This window comes from Ictidomys tridecemlineatus, chromosome 1 (assembly GCF_052094955.1).
Source record: "Ictidomys tridecemlineatus isolate mIctTri1 chromosome 1, mIctTri1.hap1, whole genome shotgun sequence".
NCBI classification, from domain to species: Eukaryota; Metazoa; Chordata; class Mammalia; order Rodentia; family Sciuridae; genus Ictidomys; species Ictidomys tridecemlineatus.
In genome coordinates this window covers 50059406-50085850 of record NC_135477.1, presented here as the reverse complement: position 1 = coordinate 50085850, position 26445 = coordinate 50059406, and the positions used below count along the sequence as shown (strand labels likewise).

The following is a 26445-nucleotide window of genomic DNA, read 5'->3' as shown; positions in this document are numbered from 1 at the left end:
ATGGATTACATATACCAGTAATGACATAACGGATTGATTGCATTTATATATATTTGCAATAGTACCAAAAAATGTTCTAACGTCGTTCCTGATCCTCCCTAGATAAATCAGGCCCCTCTTCCCTGCCCCGCCCTCTCCGAGGCCTCATGTAACGATGAATAAAAAATAAGCTGACTGGGACAGTCCGGACCACAGGGTTCATGTGTGAATGTGGTTTTGTGAAAACACTAAAAAGAAGAAGAATCAGAGAGTGTTGCCAGCAGGTGGTGTTTATAAAGTTTTTATTTTCCATTTTCTTAAAAATAACATTTGATTTCCTTTATGCATGTGTGGAGTGTTCTTGTTCCTTAGGCTGAGTAATAGGCAGATAAAGACAACACGAGGCGTGGGGTCCCCAAGTGGAGGCGGGTGGGGGGTCGAGTGTGGGAGGTGGGGTGTGAGGGGAGAGGGAGAAAGTGGGGTGACCGAAGGGACGCTTGAGTGCCCATCAACGCACACACAGGTCTAACACTTTGTTTCTCATTTTTTTTTTTTTTTTTTTTTTTTTTTTTTTTTTTTTTTTTTAAAGAGAGAGTGAGAGAGGGGGACAGAGAGAGAGAGAGAGAATTTTAACATTTATTTATTTTTTCTTAGTTCTTGGCGGACACAACATCTTTGTTGGTATGTGGTGCTGCTGAGGATCGAACCCGGGCCGCACGCATGCTAGGCGAGCGCGCTACCGCTTGAGCCACATCCCCAGCCCCTCATTTTTTTTTTAAGACATCTAAAATTACTGAGAGATACGATTTCAGCACTGAAGTCTACGGACGGAAATCCAAGCACTTGAACACGACTCTTAACTCTAAGCTCAGTTATTGCACGTCACACAGTTTAACTAGCTGCAGGCTACAAGCACTTTGCTCTGCTGGGACTTCCTTAGGATGTCTCTGGTCTCCTTTCCCACCCCCACCGTCTCTTCCCTGGGAACCCTCCCCAACCCTGCCACCAGCCCGCAGCCCCATGGTGACCCCAGATGTCAAAAATCTGCCATTCTCCCCAAGGGCTGCGGGCTCAGGCTTTGGTGAAATGAAGGGTTCCCGTGTCAATACCAATGGACGCCCTCCCCCCAGGGGTAAAGAAGGAGCTTCCACCTAAGAGGTGGCCTGCCCCCTAACACCAGGTGGGCAGGAGGGAGGAGAGGTGACCACTTGCCACGTGTGTGGTCACTTCCCCAACAGGACACTAGGGGGCAGCCAAGCTGTCTCTCCCTCTCTCCAGCTCGGCCTCCTTCCTGAGCTTCCCAGACCAACCCCTCCTCCATCACCCTCAGACCCCAGAGTGGTCTCTCAAGGCACATTTATTTTCTCGAAACCTCCCCCCCATCTTACACATCCATCTCTTCCACCATCCACGGGCCCAGGTGGCCCAGGATGGCCAATGGCAGCTCTGGGGCCGGGCAAGACTTGGTTCTGCTGCAATTTGGTTGAGCTCTGGTCCATGCAGCCCTCATTGCCTGGCCTGCCTGTGCCAGGGGAGTGCGGGCAGGAAGGGGCTGGGAGGGGCTGGGGGCAGGCAGCTGGGCCAAGGGCATGAATCCCCCTGGCTGAGGGAAAACCAACCTGCAGCCTTGCTCACCAGGAAGCCTTAGGCTCCAAGTGACAAGAGGTCACTTGGAGGCCTGCAGCTCCATGGGGAGTAGCTGCTTTTGAGGGGGTGGGAAGCAGTGTGGGAGCTTCATAGACAGGGAACTGGACCCCTGCAGGCCTGCCAGGGGCTAGTTCAATACCTTTCACTTTCTTTCTAAAACATATTTACAAGGTCAGAAAAAACGTGCACAATCGGAAGACCCAGAGACACGGAGAGCACGGCTCCCGCAGGGGAGGGCAGAGGAAGAGGAGGAGTGAGGCCCTTTGCCTGCCCTCCCCACCCCAGAGAGCCCTGGCTTTCCTCACAGCCACCGCAGGACAGTTCCGGGAGTCCAGCTGGGGCAGAGGAAGAGACAGACTCAGATCCTAGCAAGAGCAGGAAGTTTCAAGTAGCTCCCAGTCCAAGGAGTAGCCACCTCTGGTGAACAGAGGGCCGATGTGACTGAGCAGGGGACCAGAGGCAGGAGGCGGGAGCACAGGGCAGGGGTGGTCGGGGCAAGGGGCTTGGGGGGTCTGGAACAGCGCGACACCTCAAAGATCAGAACTGTGCTGCAGAATGAGAAGCGCTTTATGGGGCTAAGTGGAGCTTCGTTATTTCCCCCAAGAGAAGGCTCAGAAGATGTCGGTTCCAGGGTGGAGTAGAGGGGTGGACAGGGCGAGGCTCTTCCACGGAGTCCGACAGACCCTCAGCAGATGCAGGGAGACGCTGGGGAGAGCAGGGGGCCCTCCCCACACTCCCAGGCCACCAGGGTGGCCCCCAGGATCACACACACACACACACACACACACACACACGCACGTACACACACACACACACACACACACACACACACACAGCACTCTCCATGCACCCAAGGGCGCCAGAGGCCCGGTCTGGGTAAGAGATTCTCTACCAAAGGCATAAGGGATTGGCTTCCGCAGGGAGAACTGGGCTACTTAGGAGATACAACAGTGAACACACAAACAGAAACCACAGGGCGGCTTCTCCTCTGGGTAAGATGGCCTTCCACCTGCTCAGGAGACTCGGGAACGGTGAGGTGTGGCCTGGGGCCAACCCTCTCTGTCCCCACTGACGGACTTTTTACTATTCTTTCACACTACAGGGCTTCAAAACAGGACTCGGAGGAGCCCCTTCACTAGGGCAGCCCCTGGGGGCCCTCAGGAGGCAGAGGGAACCCCCAGGGGCTGAGAGGAATGGGGCTGGGGGTGGCCACTGAGGCTCAAGGAGAGGAAGGATCACGGCCTCAATAGGTGGCAACTTCCAGCCACTTCTTCGCAGGGTCCAGGGAAAAGTCTCTCCACTGGTTCGGGCAGGAGGGGAGCATTGAGGTGGGGTCAGGAAGGTGGCACACACCTCTGCTCTGGGTCTTCAGGCTCCCTGGAACGGACAAGGGGGACCCCAGCATGGGAGACGGAGGCGAAAGCAGCATCCCTGCCAGACTGTGCCAGCGGGGAGCCAGGCAGGGCTGGACGGCATGGCCTCAGCCACAGTCTCCAGGCCAGCAAGCACCCAGCCACAGCCGCGTGCGGCCCACGGGGCGCCAGCGGGGCTGTTCTGGGGTCTGGCATCCAGCCGCTCCTCTCCTCTCTGAGGCCCTGCCCAGGACATGCAGATCCCTCAGCTGACCGCTCACTCCTGCCCTCCTCACCCCTCCCTGTGCCTCACCCTCTCTGCCCCAGCTCCTCCTCAGCCCCCTTTGGTCACTCTGGCTTGGGTTAGGGGAGTTTCTCCAGTGCTTGAGAACTCGGCAGAGGGACAGGGCTTGCTGTGGCCAGTGTCCTGGCCCATCCTCTGAGGCCGGTTTCACATCAAATCTGCCCAACGTTGGGAGGACCTCCAGCCCACAGAAAGCAGCCTGCCCTCCCTCCCCCCTTAGGCCCAGAAGTGGGAGGGAGAAGGGTAGGCAGGGGCAGGAGGGGGCAGGGCTGGCTGAGCAGGGTGGGAACACCAGAGTGTTGGGTGGGGACAGGGACGGGCATTTCAGTCCACTGATTTTGGTGTGTGGTTGTGTATGTGTGAGTGTATTTTAAAACCAACGACAAATGGAAAGAAAACTACAGGGCGGCTGAAGGGACCTTTGGGGTCAAGGACATGTTGGTCAGCGCATGCCACACGCACGCACACACACACGCATTCACCCGTCCCAGCCACACATGCCTCACACGTATCATGCACTCACACTTCGAGGCCTCCCCACTCGAGCCAGGGTCCTTCCAACTGGTTTCTGGACCCACTCGCTAAGCTGCCCACTGCTGTCCAGGTCCCCGCTGGCCCGTCTCCCTGGCCGTCGGCACCCTGGCCCGCCATGGCTCCCAAGGGCCATCTACCAGATGTAGCCTCCGTCGTCCGCCTCGCCCACCTCGCCCTCCTCCTCCTCGGCCTCCTCGCCTGCTTCTTCCGTCTCCTTCTCCTCCTCGTCCTCCCAGCCGACACCACTCCCAAAGTCCCCTGAGAAACCCACGATGTCATCTGTGAAAGCACAAGCCAAGCTGGATCAGGACCCCGCTGGCCGCCCCTCTGCCCCCTCAGCCCTCCCAGCGCAGGTCCTCAGCAGCCCTTACCGCAGTCGGGGCTCCCGTGCGTGCGGGTGCCGGTCAGCTCAAGCCCCAGCTGGTCCACACACCAGCAGTCGCCGCTGTTCTGGTCACACTGCATCTTCCGGTAGTAGCCGTCCTCGTCACAGCTCGGGATGAAGATGCCTGAGTGGGACAGGACCCCCAGAGTCAAAGCAGGGGTCCAAGGCTACCGCTCTTCCCTGGGAGCCTTAAGCATGCCCCACAGCCTGGCCAGCACAGCACTGCCCACTCAGCAAACCCAGGTGCCCAAGGCTAGTTTCTCCCAGCTCCACTGAGAGGAAACAAGAAAACCCACTTCAGGCAGGAGCAATGGTGTACACCTGTAAACCCAGCCGCTCAGGAGGCTGAGGCAGGAGGATCATGGACTCAAAGCCAACCTCAGGAACTTAGCGAGGCCCTAAGCAACTCAGTGAGACTCTGTCTCTAAATAAAATATAAAAAGGGCTGGGGATGTGGCTCAGTGGTTAAGAGCCCCTGGGTTCAATGTCCAGTACCCAAAAAAAAGAAAACCCACTTGTGACCTGCTAGGGCCTCTGGGATGGCTCCTTGGCCCATGTCTTCCAGGACGGCCAGTTTGCTCTCATTATGCCCCGTGTCCTGGATCCCACCGCCTGGCTGTCCCTGGTCAGGAAAGCCCGGGCTTCTCCTCCCAGCCCTTCCCAAGGGGACCTCCCTTCAGGGCCCACGCACTGGTCCTGAACTGCTGCATTTCTGTCCATTTTCCAGGCCTGTTTTGAGACGACTCTGCCCACTTGGTTGGGGGAGAAGACACGGGGTAATACCAGGCACTTTGGGGTGGGTGCCCCAGGCCCAGGGGGTCTGCTCGGGATTAGGGGAGAAAGGACTGCTTCCGGCAGACACGAGCCCACCCCAGCCCCTGAAGGCCCCGGGCTTCCAGCCACTGTGGCATCTAGGGGTGCTTCCAGGTTGGATGCTAAGTATGGCTCCGTGTGACTTGCCTCTTGAACCTCTGTCCCTTTGACTATCAAATTCCAGTCCACATAGTCCCTTTTTTTTCTGTTTTCCAAGAATTCCCAGCTCAGTCCCGTCCTCGACTCTGCACTTGTCTGGCTCATTCTCCTCCCTCAGCTCTCCCTGTAACTCTTGCTCACCCCTCAGGCTAACTCATGTCCCCCTGAGCCCTCCCTCAGCAGTGTGCCCAGGTCAGTCAGCACCTCTGTCCTTGTGTGGGATTTTGTGGGTTAGACTGTACCAAGGCCTTATGGGCCAGGGACCTCGTCTGTCTTGCCCAACAGTTCTGACTGAAGCTGGGTGTCTTGCTCTCTCCCCCCCAGGGTGTGTGCAGAATGTGAGCACGCATCTCCCCCTCTCCATGGGCCCCCATCAGGCTTTACACACGCACTTGCTGAAGTGAACAGAATGGAGGATTCTAGGATGCTTCTGCCTCTCAACCTCCAGCCCCAGCACGGGTAGCCATAAAATGATGCTGAAAACACACTTACCAAGGGGCAGAGGGGAGGCCCTGGCCCACCACGTAAACAGAAACAGGAAGGTGTCTCCCCCTGTGACCTGGGCCAGGGCCTCATCCAGGCTCAGATCCCACCCTAAGGTGGGTCGGCAATGGGGGATGGGGGGTGCTACAGCCTCCAAACCACAGGGGAATCCAGAGCAGCCTCCCTGCCCGTCCTGCGCCCCCTGCCCGACCCTCACCTGGTTTCTTCTTGGCAGCCTCCTGGATCTGGATACGCTCCAGCTCCGCCAGGCAGGGGGGCTCTGTGGGGGAGAAGCAGCCTCTCAGGGGTTGTCCCATTGTGCTGACGGGACACAATGAGCCTCCAAGGCCTAGAGACCCCAGCAGGGGCTCTGCAAGATGAAAGGCAGGCTCAGACATGGGGCCACCCCAGGGTGGAGGTGGGGTGCACGGAGACCTTGATGGTCCCCCAATCAGGACAGGGGCTCTGAGGATGAGCACCCCCAGTCTCTAATTGGAGGAGGCCACCCGGCTGTGGGATGGGTCTAGGGTTCTCAGAGGCTGTTGGTATCCATGGGATAAGTCAAAAGGATTCAAAGGAGAAGGTGGGGTGATCCTGCCGACACCCTGTGGGGAGACCCCCAGGAAAACCTAAGACTGGAGGAATGTGAGAAAGATCCTGCAGGCCCGAGAGTAATTGGGGGTCAACCTCTGCTTTGGGGACCTAGGGACGTCACCAGCTCTCCAAGCTGCCTGAGGGTCAATGAAAACAGTGCCAGCCTCCTTCCTGGGAGGCTCCCAGAGGGCGACCGGGCCACACTCACTCTCCCTCCAGAAGCAGAAGCACCACTCGGCGGTGGACACCCGACCGTCCTTGTAGGTGTCGCAGGAATTGAAGAAAGGGCGGATGCAGACCTCGTACTTGTCCAGGTTGATAGCGGCCAGCTCGGTCTGGTCCAGGAAGAGGTCAGCACTGGTGTCCAACTTGGAGAACATCCAGCCAATAGAGTCCTTGCAGCTGGCCCCCAGGCTTTTGTCCAGCCCTGGAGAGAAGACGATTCAGACACGCCCAGGGCACCCGCCCGTCCAGCCGCCTCTTCCTCAACCCCGGCCTTCAGTCCAGGGTGAGGGCAGCCCAGAGTCTAACCATGCGGTTGAGAAACTCAAGAGTGGCCAAAGGTCCTACCTCTATTGCTGCACAGGTCTGTACCTAAGCCACTCAAAATCCTGTTGTAAAAACACTTGAAAAAAATTTTTATTTCAAAGAATTTTGAAATTCTTTGAACTCAGGGCCCAGCACATGCAAGGCAAGTGCTCTCCCCCTGGGCTACATCCCTCACGCCTAGAAAAAAAATAGTTTTTGCTTCCCTTGGCTGCCCACCCATGTTCACAGTCCTTCCTATTAGCTAGCTATTCGCTTCCTGCTGTAGTTGAAGCTGACCTCCCCTTCTATGGGGGTTAAGTTTTGGGGGGAGCCGCATTGCAGGGCTGAGGGTCAGGCAAGAAGGAGCCAGGGTGGGCTGGCCCTGTGCGCACCGTCTCCTCAATCCCTCCCTGTCCCTCCCGCCCCCCCCCCCGCCCCGCCCCGGGCAGGGCCACCAGCTCCTGTACCAGTGGCCGGGCTGGCTGCTCCACTGGCCGATCCGTTCTGCTTGGAGTTCTCATGAAGGAGCTGGAACCAGTCCCGCAGCCGATCCCCCAGGTCAGCCAGGTCCTGACCCGTGCAGGTCTCTGTAGGTGGCAGAACAGAAAAGGGTGCAGGGGGTGGGGGTGGGTGGGGGCAGCAGGCTTGATCTCCGCTTGGGGTCCTGCCCCATCGTAGGCCAGGAGGCTGGGCAAGACCAGGGTGGGGAAGGGGAGGTGGAAATGAGGAGCCCCCTGTCCCAGCCTCACCACAGCCGTCTCCCCGATCCCCACTCTCCTTCCTTGCAATAAGAGTAAGGTGCAGGCTCCCTGTGCTGAGTCCCCCTCCACCCACCTTCGCACTCCCAGGGGACAGGCGTGAGGGCTGAGGCCCAGGCCTTCTGCTTTGTCCACCTGGGCCACTGACTCCCGCTCCCAGGTCCTCCTTATTTTTGTCTCTTCTCTTTCCCATTTTGCAACCCGGCCGGCCGCCCACCCCAGCCTGGCCGTGGCCCTGACCTCTGGTTACCTGACTTGCCTTCGGTGGTGGAGGTGGCAGCCTGCTCCGTGGGGCAGGGACAGGGGCCCTCGCATCTCACGGCCAGCTGCTTGCTGCTCAGGCAGGCCTGCTGCTCCAGCTTACACTGCACGAGAAGGGCCGGCTGGGTGACGGGGCAGCTGGGGCAGCCTCGGGCCTCCTACCACAGTGGCCACAGCTGCTCCCCCTGGAAGGCCCTCTGTGCCCCTCTGCAGATCGTGGCAGAGACGGCAAGCCCAGGAAGGGTGTCTGAGGGAACAGCCCAGCTTTGGGAAGCTGCCAGGAAGCCCCGCTGCCCCCTCTGAGGCTCTGCCCTTCCCTGGGCCCACCTCCCGATCCAGCACTCACCCCACCCGTGCTCTCGCGGCCCAGCCTCCTCCTTGTCACAGTCCCTGGGCCCCAGGGATGGGCCCTCCATAGTCATGCTCTTCACACAGCCACCCCTCAGCCCTCCTGGGTACAAACAGCCGCCATCTCTTGATATCTACCCACCCCCCAGCCTCCAGCCGGGGTCTGGGAGAGGCTCCTCCGTTCTTTGCCAGTAAAGTCTCTTTCCCTGGCTGCACTGGCTTCTCCCCATGGGGTGACCACCACTGTGAAGTGGGCCCTGTGTAGCATTTCACAACTTTATCTCCCTCAGTCCCTTCAGCCCGGCCAGGAAGGATTGGATTTCTCCCGCTCAGCAAAAAACATCAAGGCACAGGGAGGCTCCGTGACATGCCCATGGCCATGGGGCTGGGAGGGAAGCCAGACCTGCTCAAGACCTCTGCCTTCCTACTGGACAGGGTGACCCTGGACCACAGCCTGCTCTGCCCTCTGACATGGGACGTGAGCTCTCGTCCTTCTCTTCCTCCTCCTCCTCCATCTCTCTGCCCCTTTGGTGCTCTCTGGCCTCCTGCTCATTCTCTGTCCCCCCTCCCACCCTTCTGGGGGACCTCCTCTCTTCAAGGAACCTCGATCTTCACCACAGCCGGTGACTCTTTAATCTGCATCTCACTGCAAAAGGGCTCCCCAGGCCCAGAACCCAAGCCTGGCCAATAGTGCGCTTGCCCAGAGCTCAGCAGTCCCAGCTTCCTGTTGCCAGTGGAAGCGTCCATCGTTAGTGCCCGTATTTCCTTGGTTCTCTGAAGTTTATACAATGCTTTCAAAATATCACCTCATTTAGTCCTCACAAACATCCCATAAGGTGTTCCTCCAGTTACGGTTCTTCCCTTCAGTGTCTTCTCATGGAGGAGTACTGCCTGCTGCCCCCAGGGCTCCCTGCTGCTGGGAACCCATGGCCTCTGTGTGGAAATGGCCCCCTCTTCACCCCTGCACCTGGTCAGCAGAGCGACTTCCTCTGGGGGACTTCTGGGAGGCCCTTCCTCACTCTACTTGCAGTTACCTGACCATGTGTCTCCTCCAGGCCCCTCCCACTCCTGCACTTGTCCAAGGCCGAGGACAGGCTCTGGCTCCAACCCTCAGGTCACCTCAGCCAGGGTTGCAGAGGTCCCTCCTGTTCCCTGCAGGATGGCTGTCCTGGATGCACTAGCTGGACCGTCAGGCCCCCATCAGCCCTAGGAACCCCTCAGGAGGCCCCAGCTGGTTGTCCCCGTGGCTCTCGGTGGCTTCAGGTGCACCCCACCCCCACCGACTTGGGTGCAGGACTTCTCACCACTGAGCTGTAAGTGTGGCCATCGGAGCCACAGACAGAGGCGAGCTGGGCCATGTGGCAGGGCTTGCAGATGGAGTCTTTGTTTCCATGGAGTTTCAGGGCGGGCTGCTTGATCCTGCAGGAGAAGGAGGAAGGATATGGGAAAGAGGAGAAGATTTATGGGAAAGGGTCAGAGAAGGTTCAGGAGAACTACGTCAACAAGAGGCCACCTCCCCACCCTGTCACCCTCTGCTATCACCCCCAGCCAGGCCCTCCTCAAGCTCATGAGGGTGGGCCCTGGTGGGTGGGCCATGGATCGAAGCTTGCTCTTTCCCAGGGGTTCCTGAGCGGGGGGCTTCAGGGAGCAAGGCCAGGGCTGACTGGCTGCAAGAGGGAATTTAATTTCATGTGAGGGTCAGGCCAAATCAGAGGTGGCAAACCAGGGGCCCACAGGCCACAGCAGGCCCACAGCTCATCCTGTCTGGCCTCCAGGGTGATGGCGGTTGCTTTTCACTGAGTTATTCACCAACATTTGCAAAATGGGAGAGTTCACATAATACCCTGGATTCCTGGCCTTTCTGAGACACGAGGGACATGTGGCAGACCCTGTCCTGTGATCCCACGTAGCTGGAATAGATCAGCTGGAATAGAAGCTGCCCGCTTCCCACTGGGCTGGGCCTGCCAGAGAGGCCCCTCACCAACCTTCTCTATGTCAGGCCCCTCGGGCATCTAAGATCACAACCCCCAAGTCTTATCTTCCATGACCCAGGAGGGAGGTGAGGGAAATGGGACCTTTTCCAGGGGTCCGGAGTTAGGCAGGGTCTGGTCCTTGGACTGGAGCTAAGGCTCTTCAAATGCCCCTTCCCCCTTCCTCCAACTTAAGCCTCAGAAGCTACAACCTTAACTATTTCATGAAGCCCTGCATGTCAGAGCGGGAAGGAACGTCATTATCTGGTCTAACCTATTTGTCTTAGAGATAGGGATACCCCAGCCCAGAGAGGAGCTATGACTTTCCCTAGGTACCACAGCATTTGGTAACTGTTCTCCCAAGGTATGGCTTCCTCTTGCTGTCTCTCAGATGACTCACTTCATGGAAAGCCAGCCGCCATGTTATGGGGAGACTCAACTATCCAGGGGGTAGGGTCAGGTGAGGAACTCAGGCCTCTGACCCACAACCATAGAGGAACTTGGAAGTGAGTCCTCCAGTGCCCTCCAGCAGTGTGACTGTAACCTGTGACAGACCCTGAGCCAGAACCATCTTGGGATTCCTGACACTCAGAAACTGTGAGAGAGAGCACGCGTTGGTCATTTTTGTTTTGCGGCAACAGACAGCTGATACACAAGGAGTGGTCACCTGAACAAGTGTCTCGAGGGCTCCCCTCCTGCCCCTCACCTGTGCTCCAGCTTCTTGCGACTAATGCACATGGCCCTCTGGTAGCCCTGGGCGATGCACACCTTGTGGCGACTGCACTTGACCTTCTGGCAGGGGTCCTTGGTGGTGTCCAGGGCTGCAGGGACACAAGGTCGGGACCCTGATCACCTAGGAGTACTCAGGAGCCCCCAGCCCTACTTCTGAGCTGGGAGGACCCTCCCTTCTGCAGCCTTTCATAACCAGAGCTCCTGAGTGCCAAGGTCCCACCCTGGCTGGTCAGGAAGCCCCCCAGGCCAAGACCAAGACTTGCCCTCGGGTGCCACATCTTCTCAAAATGTCAGTCCCCAGGAGGACGGGCATGTTACCTTCATCTCCTTGCTGGTTGTCCTCCCAGCTCTTGATGTAGTCGTCCTAGAGGACAGAGGGCGGGGAGACGAGGAGGGCTAAGGTTCCCATCCCGAGCTGAGCTCAGTGACCACCGTACTCACAGGCCCGGGCATCCACATGCAGATTGCTGCCATCATGGTGGTCCCAGATGACCCTGACCACCCAGGCTCTCCCAGCTGCCTCCCCTCTGCCTCTGTCCCCCCAAACCCACATCCAGGCTCCTTTTCAGCCTCTCCTGTAAGGGTCTCACTCTCCCAGCCCAGACTGGACGTTGGCAGAGGAGCCGTTGGGGGAGGGTCGCCAGGGGAATGGAGTGTGGAGAGGCCACACGCCGGGGCCCAGGCAGGACTCACCTCCACCTCCTGGAGCCAGGACACCGCAGCAGGCCACAGTGATGAGCAGGGGGAGAAAGAGAGACAGACGGGGACTTCAGTGTGAGGCCACAAGGTCCCAGGGTACCCCTGGCCTTGTGTGTCCCTGGGTGCTGGGCCATGTCCTTGGACAGCTATCGTCTCTGATCCCTAGGGACTCCACCTGGGAGTCAGTTTTCCTACATTGTCACTATGGACAACTGTGGGCTCACCCTAGGAGCGGAAGGGTGAGGCCCATGGATTTGAGAAGGTGACAACCGACCCCAAGCCCAGCCCAGGTACCACCACCAGTACAGATGTCTGAAGAGTCCATACTGCCCTGGGTCAGTGACTCTCATGTCTGTGCCCTGGTGGCCCAGAAAGGGCCTACTCTTTCTTCTGCTTCGGTCCCTTCCTTAGCAGGTCCCCACCCCCAGCCCCATCCCACCCCAGGTGCAGGGGACTCTTTCTCACTCAAGGTCCCTTCCTTCTCCGCAGACCTCAGGGGGCACCTTGAACCAAGGGGGTGGCCACACCAGTGACGACAGCTTCCCTGTTTATCATGGTCCCACTTCAAGTCATCAGTCAGAGGAACCCGAAAAGGCCATCTGAGGTCACCTTGTCCAGCCCCCTTTGTGTGCAGGAGAGACCAGGAAATGACCTGGCACCTGTCCGGGGGTGGTCCTGTGTGTACTCGGGCCAGTGGGAAGGCCAGGGAGCCGGCACGCCTCCTCATCCTGAGTCCCACCCCATGCCCGTCAGAGATGTGCAGTGGAGGGGACAGAGGCCATACTGCAGGGTTGGGGTGGGTAGGGACCAGACACTGAGCTGTCACACCCGAGAGGAGCCGGCATGGGCTCTGGCACCAGAGGGAACCTGGGAGCCCGCAGGGGTTTTGGAAGCCCGAGCACCCCCTGGAAGCCCGTGAGCATCACGTTGGGGCCCAGGTACACACATGCACGTCCACGGGCATGTGTCATGTGTGCACAGGCGTGTGTATTTACACGTCTTCATTTGCGTGAACGCGCGCATAAGCCACAAGTACACAGCACGTGAGAAGAAGGGCACTGAGGCGGCCCGCCCAGTGCCAGATGGTTTCCATCCAGAAATGAACTTCTGTGAGCAGCCTCCAGTTTTCACACTCGGGAGCCCAGCCCTCCCCCGGGCTCAGCCTTCCTGCCTCTTCCACAGTAAGGGGAGGGCAGTGGGGGAGGGGAGGGCCCGGGAGCCACTGAGTGACCTCTCCCTGAGGGTCCTGGCGCTCTCTATGTTTCTCCCTGTCTCTCTCCTCTGACTCACCTTTGCCTTCCCCCTGCCCCTTCACTTTGCCCGCCCCTGGCCCCCTCAACACGACCAAGCAGCAAGTGTCCTGTGGCCCTAGGACCACGAAGCAGGCAGGAGGAAGACCCAGGAGGGGCTTCCTGGGCCCCCCTGTGGGCTCAACTGCCAGGGCTTGAGCTGAGCCCCGAGAAGCCCCTGGCAAGCTTCCATGGCAGTAGGCACCATGTCCCCCATTGGCTCAGGTCACCGAGCCAGTTCAGGCCCAGCCTTTCTTGTAAGGGAGCACCACAGGGTGAAGGGGTCCTCTTCATCTGGTGCCCACCCCACTCGACTGGAAACAGAGGCCGTCCATGGCCAAGTGGCTGAGGCCCGAGTTTATGAGAACGGGAAGTTAAGGATTGCAAGGCAGGCACAGTGGATCACAGCTGCTTGTGATCGCAGCTGCGTGGGAGGCTGAGGCAGGAGGGCATCCTTCGGAGGCCAGCCTCAGCGACTTACAGAGATCCTGTCTCAAAATAAAAGGGCTGTGGAAGTATCTCAGAGATAGACGGCTTGTGGGTCCAATCCCCAATGTTGAAAAGTGACTCCATCAAGTTGGGGCCCCTCTATCTGCTCCCATCCTCCTATGGGAAAGAGGAGGGGATGAGGTTATAAAGAAGACGGGGAAAATGGCTGGGCCTGGGAGGCAGGTGTGTCGGCTCCCTTCAACCACCAAGGTGTGTGCCCCTAAGTCACCTGCCCCAAAACTAAAGGAAGGGATGGGCCTTTGGCTCCTCCAGCGTCTGGGGCCCGGCTGAGGGCCTTGGAGCCTGCCAGCGTAGCTTTGCCGCCTTCAACCCCAGTCAGGGCACGGGCAGAATCTGAGACTCAGTTCAAAGTGGGTTCTCAAAGGTCAAGACCAAGGATTTCTGATTAGAAATTCAGGAGACAGTGAGGCTGGAATGGGACCTCTAAGACACCAGCAGCTCTGCCAGGAGCCGTGACATACACTTACAATCCCTGCGACTCGTGGGGCGGAGGCAGGAGGATGGAAGGTTTGGGATCAGCCTGGGCAAGGCAGCAAAACCCCGTCCCCAAATAAAAAGGGCTAGGGATGCAGTTGGTGGTAGAGCACCTCTGGGTTCAAGCCTCAGTGCTGAGAAAGAGACAGAAAGAGGTGAGGGCAGGAAGGGGGAGAGAAGGGAGAGAGAGGGAAGGAGTAGGGGAAAGGGAGAGAAAGGAAAGAGAGAAGGAGGGAGGAGGGACCCAGCAGACCACCATGCCTCCAGCTGCCAGCCAGGACTCCCCCTGGTCCAGCTTGCGGGTGGCCTCTTGCTCACGCCCTGTCCTCGGGTCCAGCTAAGCCCTTTGCTCCACTGAGGCAGGGGCCTGGAGGGAGGCCGGGGAGTTCTGAATCCCGGGACCCCCACTCCCAGGGCAGTGGAAGCGGCCGGTCGGAGGGCTGAGGAGAGGAGGCTGCCCCTTGCCAGCCAAGCCCCAGACCTGCAGGAACTCAGCACCTACCTCCTAGCCCTGCCCTGAGACTAAAGCAGATGGTGCCTGGAGTCCAGGGAGCACCCACAAATCAAAGTGCTATGACAGCAACAGAGACCACAGATTCAGGTGGGGAAAAGGAGAAGAAAGATGAGGGGCCCCTGAAAAGTGGGGAAAGAGAGGCCACCAGGGGAGAGCAGAGACCAGAGGGAGTCACTCCCTGCAGAGGTCCTGCAGGGAGGGGTGATGAGGACGTCCTGTGGGCCACACGGGAGTGGCCAATCTGGGGCAAAGCCAAGGGACACTCTGAGGGGTCCCCTAAGGTCAGGTGGGGCCAGTTCTTTCTATAAGCTGAGAAAGAGGTGTTTGTTGGCAAGTGTGAATGGTGCCTTTCGGTGCAGCAGTGTCTATTTATGGCACCCAAATGGGCTCATTAGCAGTTGTGAGAAATGGTTCAATAAAGCTGAGTGCACAGCCGTGCAGCCTCTAGTCCCAGCCCCTCGGGAGGCTGAGCAGAAGGATCACAAGTTCAAGGCCAGTCTGGGTCATTTAGTGAACCCTGTCTCAAAATAAAAAGGACTGGGGATGTAGCTCTGTGGAAGAGCACCCTGGATGGAGCTCACAGTACTACAAAAAGAGAAAAGAAAGAAAAGAAAAAAAGAAAAGAAATGGTCTAATGAGGCCCCAGGTCTTCTCAGGAGCAGGAGGCTGAGCACTTCTCTAGCTCTGCTGCCCATCTGCCCTCACCTGACAGAAAAGGATTTGAAAGAATCCCTCCACAGTCCTCTGGGGAAAGGGTCAGACCAGAGGGGAAATGGACCAAGATCCATCCGGGGAGCCTGTCCATTTCTCTGGTGAGCACAGCCACCTAGGACCACAGAGCAGACAGGTGGACGAAACTTCTGGAATGTATAAGTGCATGCTGCTTTTTATCAAATGGTGCTTTTAAAGTAATTCCTCTCCAAGCATTTTGCATCACTATCATAAAAAATCAGAAACGGAGGCACAGAGAGGCAAAGAAACCAGTCAGGGGTCACAAGAGAGGTGAAGCGCCAAGCCGAGCTAGGTCTCCCCATCCCCATGCCACCTGTGTGTACCAGGAACAGCGCGAGCACTGAGGGCATGGTGCAGAGGACTGTGCACCAGAGTCTGCTCCATCCTGATCTGTGGACCTGGGCAGGCCACTTACCCACACAGGCTTAGTTTTCTCCCCTGGACCAGGTGGGCCTTAGGAAAAACTGTCCCTTAGAATCATAGAAGGAGCTTTTTCAACTTTCCAGTGTCCAAGGGCCACCTGAGACCCTGGATGGTCACGGGTGGACTGGCTCTGATCAAGCGTCCATGCTTGTTCCAAGTAGGCAGAGTAAGGCCCCTCCCTGGCCAGTGCCCAAGTCCACCGTCCACCCCCCACCAGCTAGGCATCTTGAGCCTGATACTTTGCCTGTGTGCTCTGGCTTCTTCACCTCTAAGGGGGTCTCAGGGGTGAAAAGAGCAGCCCAGCGGTTCTTCCTTCCAATGGTGCCTCTCTCGGAACAAATACTTCCCGGGCAGAGGGACGGCTGAATCCCTGGAATCCAGTCTCCTGATTCCAATCAGGTCTCTTCCTTTGTAGCAAGTCACAGCACCCTCCCCAAGCTGAACACTGCCCAGCCCTTTCTTCCCAAGGCCCCCCCACTGCTCCTAGCTCTCTGCTACCTCTCTCCAGCCCTGGCCCACCAGACGGCAGCACTTGAGTTACTGCAGCGCCCCCTGCTGGCCTCAGTTGGATGGGCGCATGCTACGTCCACACCACTGCAGCCCCACTACAGAGGTGATTCTAGAATGCAATTCTGATCATGTGTCCCCTTCACTGAATAGACGGTTTGTTCTCATTTGGGAGGGAGGGGAGAACGAAATGGGTAGGTGAAGAAAACTAGGGGCTGGGGCTGTAGCTCAGTGGCAGAGCACTTTCCTCTCATGGCAGGAGGCACTGGGTTCGATCCTCAGCACCACATAAAAAATAAATGAAGATGATTGTTACTTTGTATATAACCAGAGATATGAAAAAGTGTGCTCTATATGTGTAGTATAAATTGTAATGCATTCTGATGCCATATATAACAAATTAGAATAAAAGATTTTTAAAAAAGATTAGTATCAAAATGATGGACAGTCTGCAGGGCAGGAGCACAGCACATTTTGACATCTTTCTGCTTTTTCCCAAGTTTCCAAGATTTCTACCATGAATTTCTTTATAATGAAGGGAAAAAATATAATAAATGTTAGATGTCAAAAGCCCTTCCCTGGTTTCCTGTTACCTACAGAAGAAGCCCCATCTTTTCACATGTTCCTGGCTACCTGGGTCCCATGTCCAAGCACAGGATGTTTCCGCAGGCCAGACGACCACTAGCCACTTTCTCCATATGGAATGTGTGTTCACACCCAGCCCCGGAACTTCAAGTCAACTTCCAAAACCCAGCTGGGGCATCATCTTCCCTAACCCCACCCCACCTCTAGTTATCCTCTGGCTGATTGTGACTTGAAGAAGTCTACTCTTCCTCTAGTGACCACTGGAAATGTCACTTGGGTTTGATCTCACCTAATTTAGGTGCCAATTCCCTTTTTGTTTTCCATAGAATTTATAATTGCCTCCTTGCTTCATTTGCCTAGTTTGCTATATACTTGTCACTAATTCAATGCCACTCTTCCAGTTGGGTATATATATCAGTATGTTCAGTTTCATTTGACTTGTTTATTCTTCAAAGAAACCCTAAGAGAGACTTAACATTATTATTCCCATTTCTCGCTTGACAAAATTAACCTCAGAGAGGTTAAGTGACCTGTGAAGGATTACACAGCAATTGCACAGTAGAATAATACTGGCACCCAGAACTCTGACTCCAGAATCCATGGCCCTAAGCAGCGCTCTATAAATGTTAGCTGATGAAGAACATCTCAGTCCAGGGATGGAACTAGGAAGCCCGATCCCAACCCATGGGAGACTTTTCCTACCACATCAGCTCTGCTTTAGCACCAAGATAAGGAGTCCACAGCCAGCAGAGGAGGGACTGGCTGTGGAGGGGGAGGACACCGGGGCCTCCCTTCCCCAGGTTCTTTCCAGAAATCCCTTCGCCCGCCCCTGGTTCAGCTGGTTTGGAGCTAACCCATCTCCTGCTTTGATCTCTGCAGCTCGGCTCAGTTGCCATGGAGACGAGCCCACTGCGCCAAGCTGGAGGAGAGATGGGGAGTGCGCAGGCCTAGCGGGCTTAGGGGGCGCATGCTGGGTGTTTCTGAGGCTGTTTACTTCCTGTCATTTTAATTAGCACCCAAATCACCCGCTCACTTCGCAGCTTGAATTAACCCAGTCTCTCCCAGGCTGCCCATCTGCTGGGGGAGGGGACACGCAGCAGACCAAGCTCCCCCAGACCTCGGCTTACACTCCCGCCAACCGCCACCTGCCCTTCCACAGCAGCGTGTGGAGGAGACTCCAGCCCCCAGCAGGGAGTCAGGTGCTGATGCCCACTCGGCAGTGCCACCGACTGCCAGGAAGAGTCACGTGGCCTGGGCGGACTCCTCCTCCTTGCCTATAAAATGGGGATGGTCCCTTGCCATCCTCCGGGCACAGCAAGGCACCCAGGTGGAGGGACATGTCTGAGACGGCATTCTCAGACTCTGCACTTGAAAGACATAAACCAGGGCCACCGACCCCCTGTCTCACATGGTGAGAGCCCAGGAGCAGGGGAGGGCAAGAGGCCCTGGAGGGTCTCAGGGTCACCAGGGGCCTCAAATATAGACTCTGCCGTTGTCTTCCAGAGCCCATGGACAGAACTGAAAGAAGTTCCTTGGAGATTTCAACAGACCACACTTTGGCTAACCCCATTATGGCATTTCTTCATTTTCTCTGATAGATCAAGAATCTCTAAATGTGGAAAGGGGCCTCACCCGACACCTGGGAGCCTGTGATGAGCCCCGGGGGGAGGAAACAACCACCAAGGAACAGAGAGGGACCCAGAAAGGAGCTGGAGGAGTGAAGTGGGGGCCGGCGGAGCTGCTCAACTGAGGCATCCCACCTCAGGCCACAGAAGGCCCCCTGAGGAGACAGGGCCCTTGTGTGGGGGAAGAGGCAGCTGGGCAGGCTGGGGAGAGGCAGGCACCAAATACCTGCTCCTCTCCCGGAAGGGGCGGCCCAGGGTGTGCATGAGGCTGGACAAACAGAAGGAGACTGGCATCTGGGAGACTCCTGCCTCCCACCTCTTCTCCCCTCAGAGGAATTTCCTTGGAGGGCAAAAATGTGCTTATCATCACGCCCTGCATGCCAGGAGCCTGGCCTGGGCTCAGGTATGCCCACGCCAACACCCACCCGACGCCAGGGCCTGACCTCCCTGCGACTCCGGTGGCACTACCCCAACCTTTGGTTTCTGCTTCTGGTGGCCCCTGCAGACTATGAAGTTGAGAGGAGCTGAAGCGACGGCACACGCCTGTCATCCCAGCAGCTCGGGAGGCTGAGGCAGGAGGATCACAAGTTCAGATCCAGCCTCAGCAACTTCGCAAGGCTCTAAGCAACTCAGGGAGACCCTGTCTCTAAATAAAATATTTTAAAAGGATGGGGAAGCGGCTCAGTGGTTAAGCACCCAGGGTTCAATCCCTGGTACGGGGTGGGTGGGGGAAGGACAGAGAACAAGGAGCGAGATGCGAAAGGGCCTGGGTTCTGTTCTGAGCACCTCGGGCCTCGGTTTCCTTTCTGGCACAAGGGGGAGGGTCAGGATTTCAATCCCAGAGATCCCCGAGGAAGACTGCAGAGACGGGAGCACGATGCAGTGGAAGAACACGAGGCCACGAGAGGAGACCGTGTCCAGACTCCTTCCCAGGGCCTCCTTGTTCGTGGGTTAAGATGTGGGGGTGAGTGCTGGGGGCTGCTGAGGCTCCCCAGTTCTTCCAAGCTGAGAGCTTGGAGTGGAAAAGGCGCTTGAACAACTTCACCCTCTTCCCATCCTCTGACCCATGCCAGGGAACCAGGAGTCAGGGAAGGGCCAGGAGTTTGTCCCCAAGCAGAGGTGAGCCACTGGCCAGGCCGAGCCTGCCTGGGTGCTGAGACAGCCTCACCCTCTCTGTGGGTCCTGGGGCTACAGCAGGATGCCTTGTCTCTGGGGACACTGTTCTCCACTGTTCTCCCTCCCACAGGTCTGAGGGGTGGCTGCCCAGCTCTGTGGGAACTCTAAGGTGGGGGGGCGCTGTGAGCTGTCCCATGAAATTGGGGACAGCTGTCACAGGCACAGGGGCCTGAAGGACAGAGGCTGGGGGACCATTTCCCTCCCGCCTTCATTCCAACCTGTCCTACAAGTGAATCACTGGAAGGCAGGGCCCAGGTTCTAGACGTGTCTCCACTTTCTGGGGACCAGAAAGAAGATCCCCCAAATAATCAGCCCCCCTTTACCCTCACTGCCTGAACCACAGGGCTGCTCCCCGGAGAGGAGGGGGGACTTCTGGGGACAGCGGAAAGGAAGCCCTCTGCCTCTCACATTCTAGGAGCGCCCACTGTGGGCACAAACATCCGGGGACGCTCTGGGGACAGGTGGGAAGGCACACCATGAAGTCTATTCTCAGACCCGCCCTCAGGGGCTTAGGACAGGAGAGAAGTGACAAACACACACTGCGCACACCAGCGGGAGGACTCCTGAGATCCAGTGCCCCGAGGCGGCATCTCCAGGGCCAGATCAGCTGGTGGCCAGTAAGTGCTGCGGAGCCCAGGAGGGGCTGGACCTGCAACTGACAGGGTGCTGAGGGGTCAGAGCTGCCCCACCTCAAGAGCCACAGCGGGGCTCCCCTCAGCTCGCCAAGGCCGGACGGGCCGTGTCTGAAGTCCACCTAGGCCGAGGCCTGGGCATTCATCGCCCCTGTCCCCGGGTCTAACCAGACCCATGCAGCTCGGTTCTGGACTCAGTGTTGCCGGCACCGGCCCAGGTTCATGCGGAACTCCACGCCCCTGTAGGATGGTCCTGGGGCCTCCCGTGGTGATTAGGGTCGTGGAGGTCATGAATACAGAGCCCCCGTGATGGATCAGTGTCCCTACACTGACCAGAGCTGCTTCTCTCTGCCACCATGAGGACCTGGTGAAAAGACTCCATGACAACGAGAAGGTGGCCCTCAGCCGCCACTGAATGTGACAATGCCTTGATCTTGAACTTCCCTGCCTCCGGAATGATAAGGAAGATATTTCTGTCATTTCAGGCACCCCCTCTGGGACACACTGTTGCAGCGGGCCCAGAGGGACTGAGACGGCTGGTAGGCTCACCCGGCCCGAGTTTGCCCTGAGACACCAGAAGGCCCCATTTCTCAGACGTCCCATTCTGTCGTCAATGCACAGCTGGCCCCAACCTAGTCACAGATCCTTTCTCTTTCTTGAAGAAAATCTCTTCCTTGAATCCAAAGACTTACAGCCCAGCTTGTAGTGGTGACAGGTAGGACATTTCTGCAGGTGGAGGGACTCTGGACAGGCCCTTGTGCCATCTTCACAGAATCACAAATGGCTGAGGGACTCTGTGGATCATTTTCTTAAGCCTGCCATTACACCAATGAGAAAAATCAAGGCCCAGAGAGGCAGAGTGCCTGTCAAAAGGTCACACAGCTGGTCTGTCCTCTCACTAGGAAGAGGAACAGTGCACTGTCCCTGGGACTTGGGGCTTGGGTTAGGACAGACCTCTCCTGCACCTCAGTCAGCTTCTGATCTCCTGGAGAACGGGATGGTGTCAGTGTTCTACCTTCTTCAGACACCTGGAAGACCAGGGGGCACACAGCACACAACAGCCCCTCAAGACAGCGGCTCTCCCTCCCCTCCCAGGCTCCAGGTCCCACTGGGCCTTCAAGAGTGTCTCATTATGCCTGGAGATGCCACTCCTCCAGGGGGAGAGGACTTAGAAACCAAGGGGAGGCCAGGGAAGGACCCACCCCCCATCCCTAAGCCTATTGCAGAATCCCTTCTGACCCAGTTTTGGGTTCTTTTTGTACACCCACACTCCCCACAAACATCTGTGCAGCTCCTCCCGACACTTGTATGGGTTCAGGTGTGGGGGGTCAGAGGGAGGGAGGGGAACTCTCCAGGAGCCCCTGTGTGACTCATATTCCCCATGGGCCTACTTCATGCTCAGAAAAACAGGAAAGTCAGCCTGGTGTGGTCATGCACACCTGTAATCCCAGCTGCTCTGGAGGCTGAGGCAGGAGGATCACAAGTTGGAGGTCAGACTGGACAAACTTAGTGAGACCCTGTCTCAGAATTTAAAAGAAGAGCTGGGGATGTAGCACAGCTACAGGATCACACAGATAAATAAAAGGGGGCTGGGGGTGTTGTGTTGCTCAGTGATAGAGCGCCCCTGGGTTCAATCCCCAGCACCCCAAAACAAACAAAAAAGGAGAATCGTGCAGCTGGCAGATAATAACACCACTGAGTCAATACCCAGGGTCACAGTGAAGTCCCTGACATGCGGGAGGCGCTCAGATCTGCCATGAATGAGGGAGTTAGCGGACATGAATGTCCTTTGCATGGAGACTGGGGCCTAGTGTAGGCCAGTTCCAGAAAATACAATGATCCACCTGGTGGTTTCTCTGTGGGGAAGGGTATTTCCTGAAACGGATGCCCTAGGCCCTTGCAGAGGATGCCTCCACATGTATGCATTCTTTCACTATGGAACCATGAAACTCAGAAGGGTGATGTGACAGGCCTGGCATCCCGAACCCAAGCCAGGCTATCCCAGCACACTGCACCCTGCATCCTGCTGAGTGGACAGCTGCCTTTGGGCTGTTGCTAGGCCTGGTAGGGACCCGCCCGTGATGGTCTGCAAGAGACAGGGGGCTTCCAAGGAGGTCTGCTCCTGCCCCGGGCATCCTGATAGGACATGAGGCTTTGCTCTTCAGGGTGGACCCTTCCTTCTCATAGTCACTAAGGATTAGTCCCAGTGTATCCTGAAAAGCAAAGCCGAAATAGATGACCTGGGCTCAAATCCCAGGTCCCCCACTTCCTAGCTATTTGTCCCTTGGATAAATTATCAATTTTTCTGGGTCTCAATTTCCTCTCCCATAACATGTGTAGACTATAAAGGAACAATAACCATCCCACAGGAGACAACGAATATACAGAGCCCATGGCAGGGACAGCAAGATGCGATGCTCGTTGCAGTTGGCAATGGGACACATGTATTAACTGTGTGCCTCTGGTGCCAAGCACTATGCCAGACACTTGCAAATAAATTAAAATTTTATGGAAGTGGAGTACAAGGTAGAGAAGAGCCAGGGAGAAAGAGAACAGTCAGTTCTTCCTCACCAAGCTCCGGGGAGCCCGCCCTGCAGATGCTGTGTAATGGGCCATCTCTTCTCGCGTGTTCACCTCATCTATGTCCTGCATGTTTTGTTCCAAAGACTTGCGGTAAAGTCCCACCCAATTTTGCAGGGAGTGAATTTGGAGATAAGAGCACTAGAGAGCAGGGCTTGGAAAAGTTCAAGACTGCTCAGGGCAGGGCACAGCCAGATTTGTGGCCTGGGAGCCTCCCCATCTCCTTGAACATGAATGTCCTCCTCCCTGGCAGCAGGATGCTGGGCATTAGATGTGCCCACTGGAGGGGAGGATTACTCAGCTGGCAAATCCTGCCTCCCCTATAATCCTAGCGCTCAAAGAAAGAATGCTAAACTGAACACCTCCTACCAGCTCCGACCAAGGCCAAATTGGAGCCACTCCCAAGCCTTCTTCCTCTTCTCTGTTCTCCTGACCCCTTCGATCATACACTCAGTTCTCAACACCATTTAAAAAGATATTTCCCTCACCCCACCATCGATTCCCTCAACCCTATTCCCTGAGAAATAAGATCCTCCTCCTGCTTGCCTCCTTCCCACCTGGGCAAAATAGAAGACCTTGAGCCATTGTGTGATGGGTTCAAGTTCAACCTGGCAACCCCATAGGGATTCAAAAGAAATTCCTTTCTTTCCTGTGGGGAGAGAGCTGCCTGCTGAAAATGTGTATAAAGATGGATGCTACTGTGCCCTGCTGGAGGACCTTTAGCTGAAAGGATGGGAGGCAGAATCTTTACTGGCAAAGGAAGGATAAGAAGTGTTTGTAGTGCTGGCAGAGTTCCTGTTTACAGTCTGTGCACTGCACAACTCCAGGGGGCACCATTCACACTGTGGCACCACTAGAGTTATGCAATGCCCTGGCTCTGGGCTAGCAGCCTCCTTCTTGCCTTTCTGCAGAAGCTGCCAACAGACCCCCATGGCTAGGCCCTCCTACCCAGTCTTTGTCCTACTTCTCTCCTGACCCTGTCCTTCTGCAGCCAGGGCTACCTTTAATGGGGTTTTGGAGGAAATCAGCCCTACTAAAGCCGGAGCCCTCCCACCCCCTCCGTCAACATTTGCCCCAAAGCTTTCCATATGGGGGTAGTACCTGCAGAATTTCAAATGGGGTGCCTTTCCTCTGATGAGCATGGGAGGAAGGGGAAATGGTTGGCACCGATACAAGGAGACAGGTGGGCAACCCTGTGCTGGGGAGGGGGGGGGTCAAGCAGTCCGTCATTTATTCTCACCCACTGGCTACTGGAAGCAGGTGGAGAAAGGGAAGTAGAAAGAATCTTATTTTTTAACCTTCACTGTTTTGATTAAGCATTTCTTTTCCCTCTGACCTTCACTAGTCCCATTTCGGCAGATCAAACAGCCAGCAGTCCCAGGGAGGCCGAGACCAGTGACACATGGATTCCGGATGGGCCAGCCTGCTGCCGCCCCCTCACTGCTGGGCCCCAGGGCTGCTGCCCAGGCAGCCGCAGGAGACTGCGGCTAATCTGGGCTGGGCCAGCAGGTGCCTGGAGAAGGTTTTGCTGGGGCTCTAGACTCCCGGGCTGGACCAACCCTGGGTGGGCAAACACTGGGGACCAACAGTCCCCTCCGGGGCCAGGCACCTCAGCCTTGAAACCTGGCTGCCTGTGGTTCCTCCTTTCCTTTGTGAATTACAACCCGCCGGTCTGACTTTGGGGAGTAACAGTCACTTGTCTCAGGATAACAAAAAGATCCGTATCTCTGCCTTTTCCCATCATGTGGCTGGAGAGAAAATGCATGGTGCATGTTTTTAAAAATTTTCTAAGGAACTTGTGGATGCACGCAGTTTAGGAGAAAATGAGGAAGATCAGGTGTGGCCTGTGTTGTACTAAGTGGCTCTGAAGATAGAATCTAGGCAATCCCGAGAAGTAAAAATGGGGAATAGGGGTCCTAGAAGAGGCTTTCTAGGGTCCGGGCGTCAGCTAGCGCCTGGTCACCGGACCCGCTGCATCTCCTCGGGCGCATCCGGCCCATCCCCCACCTGGCCCCCCACGGTTCTCAGGAGCCGGCCACACCCTCCTTCTCTCACCCCTGCCCACCGCACCCCGCCAGGCCTGAGGCAGGCGCGGCCCCTCTGGGAATGCCGCCTCCGAATTCCCCTCGATCTACAGGTGCCGGTAAACAAAGTGCTGCAGCGACAGCGACTAGTCCGCAGCCGCCTCCCGCCTCCCCGCCCCCCACCCCGCAAAGTTCGGCTCAAGGTTAAGCCGGGGTTTGGGCGGGCGTCCGCCAGGGCCCCTAGACCCAGCTTCTGGACTCTCCCCTCTGCTTCTCAGGCCCCCGGCCATAGACTCTTCCCTCGGGTTGGGAGCCCTCCCCCTGCCCTGGGTGGCCCCCCGCCCCCAGGTTGATCCAGGAAAATGAGCCTCGGTTGGTAAGAGTGCCTCTCCGCTTGGGGACCCCAGAATCGGTTCTGGCAGCCACCCGGAGGTAGCCTCGGACATTTTCACCGCTGTCACCTGCCTCCATTACGGACACACCTTTTACCATCTCACCTTATGAGGGTTGCTTGGACCCCCCAACTCAAGGCCACGGTCCCTGCCCCTTCTGTCCCCCTCCCACAAAGCCCAAGGTGGGAACAGTGGGCACCCACGCTGTAGGGCGCTACCTTCCCGCCAGCCCCACCCAGACCTGTGCCTTCTGCAGTGCCCCGTATGTGGGGCCCGCCGCACCCACCGGGCTGGGGTAGGCCCGGGGACGGCTCACAGGACGGAGAGGCGGTCGGGCCCACACGCAGCCGGGGCCCCAGTCCTCACACCCCACACCCCATCTCCACGCCCGGCCTGCGGGGAGACCCCGTCTCGAGCGCGCGCACCCGGAGCGTCTCCTGGCCTGGGACTGGCTCTAGTGGGTGCGAGACTGGGGGTCCCAAGGCCGCTGCCCGCGGGGACCCGGGAGGGGGCCCGGGCTGGGACTTTCTGGGTGCTGTTTACTCTCGCCGTAATTAGCCCGCGGGGCTGCGGGAGCCTCGGGCTCCGACGCGCAGAGACCGCTCCTGCGCTTTCCGCGCGGGGGTCTCCACTCCGAAGCTCGCTCCCCAGACCTGAGCCCGAGCCCTCGGCCCGCGGCGCCCGGCGGACTTACGTCTCGGAAGCGGTTCCAGTGCTTGATCTTGCCGCTGTACTGAGAGATGGACGACAGCCATTGCTCGTCCTCCATGAAATTGCCGGGGGTCTCGCCCTCCTTGAGCCCTTTGGCGTCGCCTTCGGCCAGGGCGGCTGCGGCGAGCAGCAGCAGCGGCAGAGCCAGTCGCCCGCAGCTCGGGGCGCGCATCGTGGTCTGGGTTGGTCCTGGGGGGTCTTGACTTTTGCAGGATTTAAACGTCCTTCCCTCCACCCCGTTGTTGGCGAAGGAAAAGCTGCTGTCCTCAGCCCTCCTCCTGCGGTCTGACTCTGGTGACTGACGGAGGGTGGGTCGCGGCTGAAATGTGACCTGGTTAGAAGATGCACTTGTCTGAAAAAGCCCAGCACCGGACGCGGAGGGAGAGAGAATCAGAGAGGCTGCGCCAGCAGGGGCCGTGTCTGTAACTGTAGCATCGGCATCACGTTTGACATCATCATACCTGGCTTGGGGAGGAAAAAAAGGAGGGGGTAGATTTCAAAGCGAGCGCAGGATCAGAGCGCCCATCGCCAGCCAGCCGCAGCGCAGCCCAAGCGCTCAGGGAGTTGCAGACCAAGGAAGCAGAACCCCGAAATGTCCCTGCAGTCTCCCAAGGGTGGAGAGAAGGGCCCCGGGATCTCCCCAGGGAAGATGGGGTTGGGGAAAAGACGCAAAACTCTCCGGTTACAAACCCAGCCAGGCTCAGGTGTCTAAAAGGGAATTTGGC

General features: G+C 57.4%; 1 protein-coding gene across 1 annotated transcript; it reads right to left on the bottom strand.

Annotated features, from left to right (window-relative positions):
- Nucleotides 1–264: 264 nt before the first annotated feature.
- Nucleotides 265–26445, bottom strand: Spock2 (SPARC (osteonectin), cwcv and kazal like domains proteoglycan 2). The gene is made up of 11 exons (XM_005325933.5): nucleotides 25704–26445; nucleotides 11541–11549; nucleotides 11166–11211; nucleotides 10822–10936; nucleotides 9450–9564; nucleotides 7787–7901; nucleotides 7246–7365; nucleotides 6459–6677; nucleotides 5874–5936; nucleotides 4188–4325; nucleotides 265–4095 (listed from the first exon to the last, which is right to left on the bottom strand). The coding sequence occupies exons 1-11, from the start codon at nucleotides 25890–25892 to the stop codon at nucleotides 3950–3952; spliced, it is 1275 nt and encodes a 424-aa protein (XP_005325990.2). The 5' UTR covers nucleotides 25893–26445; the 3' UTR covers nucleotides 265–3949.